This window comes from Lichenostomus cassidix, unplaced genomic scaffold, assembly GCF_008360975.1.
Source record: "Lichenostomus cassidix isolate B80296 unplaced genomic scaffold, HeHo_3.0 HiC_scaffold_811, whole genome shotgun sequence".
Taxonomy (NCBI): Eukaryota; Metazoa; Chordata; class Aves; order Passeriformes; family Meliphagidae; genus Lichenostomus; species Lichenostomus cassidix.
In genome coordinates, this window is record NW_028147841.1 from 23,927 (window position 1) to 34,569 (window position 10,643).

At 57.8% G+C, this 10,643-nt stretch overlaps 1 protein-coding gene across 1 annotated transcript in view; it reads right to left on the reverse strand.

Moving 5' to 3' along the window:
* The window catches only part of LOC146420631 (F-BAR domain only protein 1-like), a gene marked incomplete at its 3' end in the record, with an annotated part of 28,909 nt that extends 19,142 nt beyond the window's left edge, over positions 1–9,767 (reverse strand). The window contains exons 1-3 of the mRNA XM_085048065.1: positions 9,680–9,767; positions 4,586–4,677; positions 1,704–1,795 (exon numbers count right to left, since the gene is read on the reverse strand). Coding sequence (XP_084904191.1) covers positions 1,704–1,795; positions 4,586–4,612 — 119 coding nt within the window. The remainder of the gene's footprint in view (positions 1–1,703; positions 1,796–4,585; positions 4,678–9,679) is intronic.
* Positions 9,768–10,643: the final 876 nt, after the last annotated feature.

The window sequence follows — 10,643 nt, forward strand, 5'->3', positions numbered from 1 at the left end:
GGACATTCTCAGGGGGTTTTGGGGACATTCTCAGGGGGGGTTGGGACCCTACAGGGGTTTTGGGGACACATTTGGGGGTTTTAGGGACATCCTGGGGGTTCTTGTGGTCCCCAGGGGTTTTTGGGGACATCCTCAGGGGGGTTTGGGGACACATTTGGGGGTTTTCAAGACACACTTGGGGATTTGGGGACACTGCAGGGGGTTTTGGGGACATCCTCAGCGGGGTTTGGGGACATCTTCTGGGCATCTGGGGACATCCTGGGGGTTTTGGGGACATCCTCAGGGGCTTTGGGGACATTCCCAAGGGTTCTGGTGGTCCCCAGGGGTTCTGGGGACATTCTCAGGGGGGTTTGGGGACATTCTCAGGGCTTTGGGGACACTCCCAGGGGTTCTGGTGGTTCCTTGGGGGGATTTGGGGACATCTTCAGGGGTTTTGGGGACACCTTCAGGGGGTGTGGGGACATTCTCAGGGAGTTTGGGGACATCTTCAGGGGGTTTGGGGACACCCAGGGGATTTGGGGACATTCTCAGGGGGGTTTAGGGACATTCTCAGGGGGTTTGGGGACATTCTCAGGGGAGTTTGGGGACATCCCCAGGGTGTTTGGGGACAGCTTGGGGGGTATTAGGGGACATCTTCAGGGGTTTTGGGGACATTCTCAGAGGTCCTGGGGACACCCTTGGGGGTTTGGGGACATCCCCAGGGGTTTTGGGGACATCCTTGGGGGTTTTAGGGACACACTTGGGGATTTGGGGACACTCCAGGGGATTTTGGGGACACCCCAGTGATTTTGGGGACATCCTCAGGGGCTTTGGGAATCCCCAGGGGTTTTGGGGACATCCTTGGGGTTTTGGGGACACTCTCAGGGGTTTGGGAACACTCCAGGAGTTTTGGGGACATCCCAAGAGTTTTGGGGATCCCCAGTGATTCTGGGGACACTCTCAGGTATTTTGGGGACATTCTCAGGGGGTTTGGGGACATCCAGGAGTTTTGGGGACACCCCAGGTATTCTGGGGACATTCTCAGGTATTTTGGGGACACTCCCAGGAGTTTTGGTGACATCCTCAGGGGGTTTTGGGGACACCCTCAGGGGATCTGGGGACACCCCAGTGATTCTGGGGACACCCTTGGAATTTTGGGGACACTCAGCTATTTGGGGACACTGTCAGCTATTTGGGGACACTCCCTGGTATTTGGGGACACTCTCAGGGGTTTGGGGACATTCCCAGGGGTTTGGGGACACTCTCAGCTATTTGGGGACACTCTCAGTGATTTTGGGGACACTCTCATGGATTTGGGGACACTCTCAGGGGTTTGGGGACACTGTCAGCTATTTGGGGACACTGTCAGCTATTTTGGGGACACTCTCAGTGATTTTGGGGACACTGTCAGTGATTTTGGGGACACTCTCAGGTGTTTGGGGACACTGTCAGCTATTTGGGGACACTCTCAGCTATTTGGGGACACCCCCAGGGATTTTGGGGACACTCTCAGGGGTTTGGGGACACTGTCAGCTATTTGGGGACATTCTCAGTGATTTTGGGGACACTGTCAGTGATTCTGGGGACACTCTCAGGGATTTTGGGGACACTGTCAGTGATTTTGGGGACACTCTCAGTGATTTTGGGGACACTCTCAGTGATTTTGGGGACACTGTCAGCTATTTGGGGACACTGTCAGCTATTTTGGGGACACTCTTTGGTACCTCTCCCTCACGAAGTCGGCGAGCTCCTTGGTGTTGATCTGGCCGTGCTTCATGTTGTGGTACAGAACATCGAACCCTGCGAGCTTCTCGCCCTGGGGGGGAAAAATCCCAAATCCCAAATCCCAAATCCCAAATCATCCCAAATCCTAAATAATCCCAAATCCCAAATCATCCCAAATACCAAACCATCCCAAATCCCGAATTCCAAATAATCCCAAATCCCAAATCCTAAATGATCCCAAATCCCAAATCCTAAATAATCCCAAATCATCCCAAATCATCCCAAATCCCAAATAATCACAAATCCTGAATCCCTGAGACCCCAAATCCCAAATCATCCCAAATCCCAAATCCCAAATCATCCCAAATCCTAAATAATCCCAAATCCTAAATAATCCCAAATCCCAAATCCTAAATAATCCCAAACCCCAAACCCCAAATCCCAAACCCCAAACCCCAAACCCCAAACCCCAACCCCCAAATCCCAAACCCCAAATCCCAAACCCCAAATCCCAAATCCCAAATCCCAAACCCCAAACCCCAAACCCCAAACCCCAAATCCCAAATCCCAAACCCCAAATCCCAAACCCCAAACCCCAAACCCCAAATCCCAAATCCCAAACCCCAAATCCCAAATCCCAAACCCCAAATCCCAACACCCCTGGGGTATTTTTGGGGTATTCTTGGGGTATTCTTGGGGCATTTTTGGGGTATTTGCCCCCCCGACCCCAAATCCCAAATGCCAAATCCGAAATCCCAAATCCCAAATCATCCCAAATCCCAAATCCCAACCCCCCTGGGGTATTTTCGGGGTATTTTTGGGGTGTTTTTGGGGTATTTGCCCCCCGACCCCAAACCCCAAATCCCAAACCCCAAACCCCAAATCCCAAACCCCAAACCCCAAACCCCTGGGGTATTTTTGGGGTATTTTGGGGGTATTTTGGGGGTATTTTGGGGGTATTTTGGGGGTATTTTTGGGGTATTTGCCCCCCGACCCCAAACCCCAAATCCCAAATCCCAAATCCCAACCCCCTGGGGTATTTTTGGGGTATTTTTGGGGCATTTTTGGGGTATTTTTGGGGCATTTTTGGGGCATTTTTGGGGTATTTTTGGGGCGTTTTTGGGGTATTTTTGGGGTATTTTTGGGGTGTTTTTGGGGTGTTTTTGGGGTATTTTTGGGGTATTTTTGGGGTATTTTTTGGGGTATTTTGGGGTGTTTTTGGGGTATTTGCCCCCCGACCCCAAACCCCAAATCCCAACCCCCTGGGGTAATTTTGGGGTATTTTTGGGGTATTTTTGGGGTATTTTTGGGGTATTTTTGGGGTATTTGCCCCCCGACCCCAAACCCCAAATGCCTGTCCCGGTTTGGGGTTCAGGGGAACCCCGCGGGGGAAACTGAGGCACGAGGAGGAGGAAGAGGAAGAGGAAGATGGTGAGACGAAGCAGGAAGTGCCAGAAATGTCACTTCCTCCCCCAAAAACCGGATTGGGGACATTGAATTGGGGTTGGGGACAGCGACAGGGACAGGGACAGGGATGGGACAGGGACAGGGACAGGGACAGGGACAGGGACAGGGATGGGACAGGGATGGGGACAGGGACAGGGACAGGGACAGGGACAGGGAGAGGGACAGGGACAGGACAGGGACAGGAAGATGGGACAAGGACAGGACAAGGGACAGTGGCAGGGTGGGACAGGATGGGGACAGGGGACAGAGACAGGGACAGGGACAGGGACAGGGACAGGGACAGGGATGGGGACAGGGACAGGGACAGGGACAGGGACAGGGACAGGGACAGGGCAGGGACAGGGATAGGGACAGGGACAGGGACAGGGACAGGGACAGGGACAGGGATGGGGACAGGGACAGGGGACAGGGACAGGGACAGGGACAGGGACAGGGAGAGGGACAGGGACAGGGACAGGGACAGGGACAGGGACAGAGCAGCAACAGGACAGGGATAGGGACAGGGACAGGGACAGGGACAGGGACGGGGACAGGGATGGGGACAGGGATGGGGACAGGGACAGGGACAGGGACAGGGATGGGGACAGGGATGGGGACAGGGATGGGGACAGGGACGGGGACAGGGACAGGGACAGGGATGGGGACAGGGACAGGGACAGGGATGGGGACAGGGATGGGACAGGGACAGGGACAGAATCTCCCCACCCATCACCTCCCACCCTAATTAATTAATTAGCAGGATTAATGAAGGCACTGCGCCTTGAAAATTAAGAAAATTTTAAAAATATAGAAAATTAAGAAAATTTTAAAAATTAAGAAAATGAAGGAAATTTTAAAAATTAAGGAAATTAAGAAAATTAAGAAAATCAAGGAAATTAAGGAAATTAGGAAAATTCAGAAAATAAAGAAAATTAAGAAAATTAAAAAATCAAGAAAACTAAGAAAATTCAGAAAATTAGGAAAATTAAGAAAATTGAGGAAATTAAGAAAATTAAGAAAATTGAGGAAATTAAGAAAATTCAGGAAATTTTAAAAATTCAGAAAATTAAGGAAATTAAGGAAATTAAGAAAATTAAGGAAATTCAGAAAATTAAGGAAATTAAGGAAATTAAGGAAATTAGGAAACTTAAGAAACTTAAGAAAATTAAGGAAATTAAGGAAATTAAGGAAATTAGGAAACTTAAGAAACTTAAGAAAATTAAGGAAATTAAGGAAATTCAGAAAATTCAGAAAATTCAGAAAATTCAGAAAATTCAGAAAATTAAGAAAATTAGGAAAATTAAGAAAATTTTAAAAATTAAGAAAATTAAGAAAATTAAGAAAATTAAGAAAATTAAGAAAATTAAGAAAATCAAGAAAATTAATTAAGGCAATTAATTAAGGCAATCACCCTCCAAGGTGGTTTCCCACTTACCCAGAAGTGCTCAGTGAAATAGGACATCTTTGGGGACAGCCTTGGGGACAGCCTTGGGGACAGCGGGGACCCCGCAACCAGCTGCCGGCGCCCTGCAGGGACAGCAAGGTGACACCAGGGTGACACCAGGGTGACACAGGAGTGACACCAGGGTGACACCAGGGTGACACTGGGGGTGACCGGAGCTTTACCAGGGTGACACCGGGGGGGACACCAGGGGGGTCACCAGGGGTGACACCTGGGCTTTACCGTGGTGACACCGGGGGGGACACCTGGGCCTTACCAGGGGTGACATCGGGGGTGACACCAGGGCTTACCAGGGGTGACACCTGGGCCTTACTGGGGTGACACCGTGGTGACACCGGGGTCTTACCAGGGGGACATCGGGGCTTTACCAGGGGTGACACTGGAGCCTTACCGAGGGGACACCAGGGTGACACCAGGGGGGTCACCGGGGGTGACACAGGGGCCTTACTGGGGTGACACCGGGGGGGACACCTGGGCCTTACAGAGGGGACACCGGAGCCTTACCGGGGGTGACACTGGGGGTGACACCGGGGCCTTACTGGGGGGACACCAGAGCCTTACCGGCGGTGACACGGGGACCTTACTGGGGGGACACCAGAGCCTTACTGGGGGGGACACTGGAGCTTTACCGGGGTGACACCGTGGTGACACCGGGGTCTTACCAGGGGTGTCACCAGGGCCTTACCGGGGGTGACAACAGAGCTCTACCAGGGTGACACCGGAGCCTTATCAGGGGTGACACCGGGGCTTTACCGTGGGGACACCAGAGCCTTACCGGGGGTGACACCAGGGGTGACACCTGGGCCTTACTGGGGTGACACTGGGGGGACACCGGGGTCTTACCGGGGGTGTCACCAGGGCCTTACCGGGGGTGACAACAGAGCTTTACCAGGGTGACACCGGGGCTTTACCGTGGGGACACTGGGGCCTTACCGGGGGTGACACCAAGGGGGACACCTGGGCCTTACTGGAGGGACACCGGGGGTGACACCTGGGCCTTTTTGGGACGTCACCTGGCCCTTACCGGGGTGACACTGGGGGGTGACACCGAAGCCATACCGAGGGTGTCACCGGAGCCATACCGGGATGTCACCGGAGCCACACCGGGATGTCACCGGAGCCACACCGAGGATGTCACCGGAGCCTCCCCGGGCTCTCGGCACTGTCCCCACCCCGCACCGCTCCCGCCTGTCTCACGTTTCCCGGGAAAACGCGGCGCGTTGCCATGGAAACCGCAAGGTGTCCCCTTAATCCCACCCGGTGCGACCCCTCCAGAGGTGGTGACATCCCGGTAAACCGGAGGGGACACCGAGGGGACACCGGGGGGACACCGGGGGGTGGCGCCGGGCGCGACACCGGAGCCGCCGGTCAATAATAAATGAGAGGCTGCTGAGCGCGGCGAGGATGATATCGATCCATACCGGCCCTGCCCGCGCCCCCAAAAATCCCAAAAAACACCCCAAAAATCGCCCCAAAAATACCCAAAAACATCACAAAAACACCACAAAAATCACACCAAAAATACCGCAAAAATCATCCCAAAAACCCCTCAAAACACCCCAAAAAATACCCCAAAAACACCCAAAAAATCCCGATCCGCACCGGCCCTGCCCGCGCCCCCAAAAATCCCAAAAAATATCCAAAAAATACCCCAAAAACACCCCAAAAATCCCGATCCACACCGGCCCTGCCCGCGCCCCCAAAAATCCCAAAAATATCCAAAAAATACCCCAAAAACACCCCAAAAATCCCGATCCATACCGGCCCTGCCCGCGCCCCCAAAAATCCCAAAAAACACCCCAAAAAATACCCCAAAAACATCACAAAAACAGCCCAAAAATCCCGATCCATACCGGCCCTGCCCGCGCCCCCAAAAATCCCAAAAAATATCCAAAAAATACCCCAAAAACATCACAAAACCACACCAAAAATCACACCAAAAATACCGCAAAAATCATCCCAAAAATACCCCAAAAAGCACCACAAAAACACCCCAAAAAACGCCCCAAAAAACACCCCAAAAATCACCCCAAAAACACCTCAAAAACACCCCAAAAAACGACCCAAAAACCACCAAAAAACTACTCCAAAACCACCCGAAAAAACACCCCAAAAATCATCGAGAAGGACCCGAAAATCCCGATCCGCACCGGCCCAAAAATCACCCTAAAAACACCCCAAAAATCACCCCAAAAATACCCCAAAAACACCCCAAAAACACCCCAAAAACACCTCAAAAACACCCAAAAAAACACCGAGATGAACCCAAAAATCCCGATCCACACTGGGCCTGCCCGCGCCCCCAAAACCCCAAAAACACCCCAAAAATACCCCAAAGAAACCCCAAAAACCCCCCAGAAGATCCCCAAAATCCCGATTTTCCCCCAAACCCTACCCGCGTCCCCCAAACACCCCAAAAACCACCCCAAAAACCCCCAAAAACGCCCCAAAAACACCCCAAAAACCCCCAAAAACCACCCAAAACCACCCCAAAACCCCTGAGAAGAACCCAAAAATCCGATTTTCCCCAAACCCTACCCAGCGCCCCCCAACTCCCCAAACCACCCCAAAACCACCCCAAACCCCAAAAGACCCCCCAAAATCCCCTAAAACACCCCAAAAAACACCCCAAAAATCCCGATTTCTCCCCAAAGCCCCAAAAACACCCCAAAAACCACCCCAAAAACAGCCCAAAAAACCCAAAAAACACCCAAAAACACCCCAAAAAACACCCTAAAACCCCCAAAAATCCCGATTTCTCCCCAAAGCCCCAAAAACACCCAAAAACACCCCAAAAAACACCAAAAAACACCCAAAACCACCCCAAAAATACCCAAAAAACCCCAAAAATCCCGATTTCCCCCCAAATGGAGCTCGCTGGGGGGGTCGCTCTGAGCGCGGGACCCCCAAATATGTCCCCAGATGTGTCCCCAAGCTGTCCCCAAGCTGTCCCCAAGCTGTCACCTCCCCGGTTCCCCATCATGCACCGGAGAGCGACAAAACAGGAAACCCCAAAAATCGGCGCCACCCGCCCGAGTCCCCCCCCGAGCATCCTCGGTACACCGGGGGGTCTGGGGGGTCACCGGGGGGTCACCGGGGGGTGACAGGGGGTGACAGGGGGGTGACAGGGGACCCCAAAATCCCCCCGTACCGGCAGAGCCACCTGTGTCACCAGCGCGGCGCGGTTGTCGCCGGTAAAACGGCGCGGAGGGGACACCGGGAGGGGTTTGGGGGGGATTGGGGGTTACCGGAGCCCCAAATCCCACCGGATCCCCCCGCCGGACCCCCGAATCTATCCCTACCGGACCCCCAAATCCCACCGGACCCCTAAATCCCTACCGGACCCCCAAACCGATCCCGACCGGACCCCCAAATCCCTACCGGACCCCCGAACCGACCCCAACCGGACCCCCAAATCCAGTCGGACCCCCAAACCGACCCCAACCGGACCCCCAAATCCGGTCGGACCCCCAAATCCCACCGGACTCCCAAATCCCTACCGGACCCCCAAATCGACCCCTACCGGACCCCCAAATCCCGCCGGACCCCCAAACTCACCGGACTCCCGACCCTACCGGACCCCCAAATCCGGTCGGACCCCAAACCGGACCCCTACCGGACCCCCAAACCGACCCCTACCGGACCCCCAAATCCCACCGGACTCCCGACCCCTACCGGACCCCCAAATCTCTACCGGACCCCCAAACCGACCCCTACCGGACCCCCAAACCGACCCTCGCCGCTCCCGCCCGGCCGCAATCGCCCCGCCGGTCAAAGTCCCCTCCGGTGACCGCCGTGTCCCCGGGCGGAGCGGGGAGTGCGGGCTGGGGGGGCTGCGGTAGGACCCTCCGGTAACCCCGAACCGCAGCCGTGACCTTCAGCGGGGACCGGGGGGGACCGGAGGGGGGTTGGAACCCCAAAAGCCTTCCGGTAACGGGCGGAACGGCGGGAAAACGGTGGGACCGGAGGGGGGTTCGCACCCCAAATTCCCCCGGTAACGGGGAACGGCGGGCGGACCGGAGGGGTATTGGAACACCAAATCCCTCCCGGTAACGGGCGGAACGGCGAGGGGAGCGGGGTGGTACCGGAGGGACCGGCGGGGGGGTTCGTACCCCAAAACCCTTCCGGTAACGGGGGAACGGTGGGACCGGAGGGGGGGTTCGCACCCCAAAATCCTCCCGGTAACGGGTGGAACCGGAGGGACCGGCGGGGGGGTTGGAACCCCAAATTCCCTCCGGTAACGGGGAACGGCGGGAGGAACGGGGAGGGACCGGAGGGGGGGTTGGAACCCCAAATTCCCTCCGGTAACGGGGAACGGCGGGAGGAGGAGGGTGGGACCGGAGGGACCGGAGGGAGGGCTTGCACCCCAAATCCTGCCGGTAACGGGGAACGGCGGGAGGAACGGGGAGGGACCGGAGGGGGATTCGCACCCCAAAACCCTTCCGGTAACGGGCGGAACGGCTGAACCCCGAAAGGAGGAGGAGGAGGAGGAGGAGGAGGAAGCGGAGAAGCGAGCCGTGCACCTGCAGCGCGGGAGGCGGCGGGGGTGGGCGGGGGAAGCACCGGCAGCGCGGCTCTATCACCGGGCGGAGGATCTCCGGTACGGCGGGGCGGGGGGGAGCTGCGGGCGGGGAGAACCGAGCGGGAACGGGCGGCTCGGTGCTGCGGGGAGCTCGGCGGCGGGGCTGCCACCGGGGGAACCACCGGAGGTACCGGAGGAACCACCGGGGGAACCGGTGGAACCACCGGAGGCACCGGAGGCATCACCGGGGGAACCGGAGGAACCACCGGGGGAACCGGAGGAACCGGAGGAACCACCGGAGGAACCGAAGGAACCACCGGAGGAACCGGAGGCATCACCGGAGGTACCGGAGGAACCACCGGAGGTACCGGAGGCATCACCGGAGGTACCGGAGGAACCACCGGGGGAACCGGGGGAACCGGAGGCATCACCGGAGGATCCACCGGAGGAACCGGAGGAACCGGAGGCATCACCGGAGGTACCGGAGGCTCCACCGGAGGCACCACCGGAGGCTCCGGGGCGCTCCGGTACCACGCGGGACTCACCTGCGGGGTCGCCGCCGCCCCCCGCCCCGTTCCGCGCCGCGCCGCCGCCCCGGGAGCGCGCCGGGACCGGCGCTGGCCACGCCCCCTCCCGCCGAGCCGCGCCGCCATTGGCCAGCACGGTGACCGCAGCCGCTCCCCATTGGCCGAGCCGCCGCCGCGCCGGGGGAGGGGCGGGGCTTGATTTGCATATTTAAAGCGGCCGCCGCCCCGCCAGCCGAGCGGGAAGGAGCCGCCCGTGCCGGGGATGGAGAGATGTCGCTGTCCCCAGGCTGTCACCGAGCCCCGGCTGTCGCTGTCCCCAGGCTGTCACCGAGCTCTCGCTGTCACCCTTGCCGGCAGCGCCACCGCCCGCCGCGCCGCTCCCGGTGCCGCCGCTGCCACCCAACACCCCGCCGGTTGTCACCCTGCCTGTCCCCACCCTCCGCCGGTTGTCACCCGGCCTGTCCCACCCGCCGGTTGTCACCCGTGCTGTCCCCCCCCGCCGGTTGTCACCCGCCCTGTCCCCTCCCGCCGGTTGTCACCCTGCCTGTCCCCCCCTGCCGGTTGGTTGTCACCCTGGCTGTCCCCCCATCGGTTGTCACCCTGCCTGTCCCCCCCTGCCGGTTGTCACCCGGCCTGTCCCCCCCCGCCGGTGCCAGCCGGTGCCTCGCTCCCCGCTGAGCTCATCCCTTGTCACTGTCGCAGCTGCGGGAGAAGCCACCGAGCCACCGGCAAGGCGGGGACAGGGGGAGGCGACATGGGGAGGCGACATTCCCGGCGGGAATTCTCCGAGCGTCACGCGGTGGCTCCGGTTACCGCCGCCGCCTTTTGTCGCCGGCGACACCTGGCAGGTGCCACCGCGCTGGGGTGGCGCTGCCGGTGACACCGCAGGGAGGCAGGGAGGGGACAATGGCTTGGGGACAATGGGGTGACGATCCCCGCGCGGCTCAGCCAGGGTCGGGTCGCTGTCACCTCCGTGTCCCCG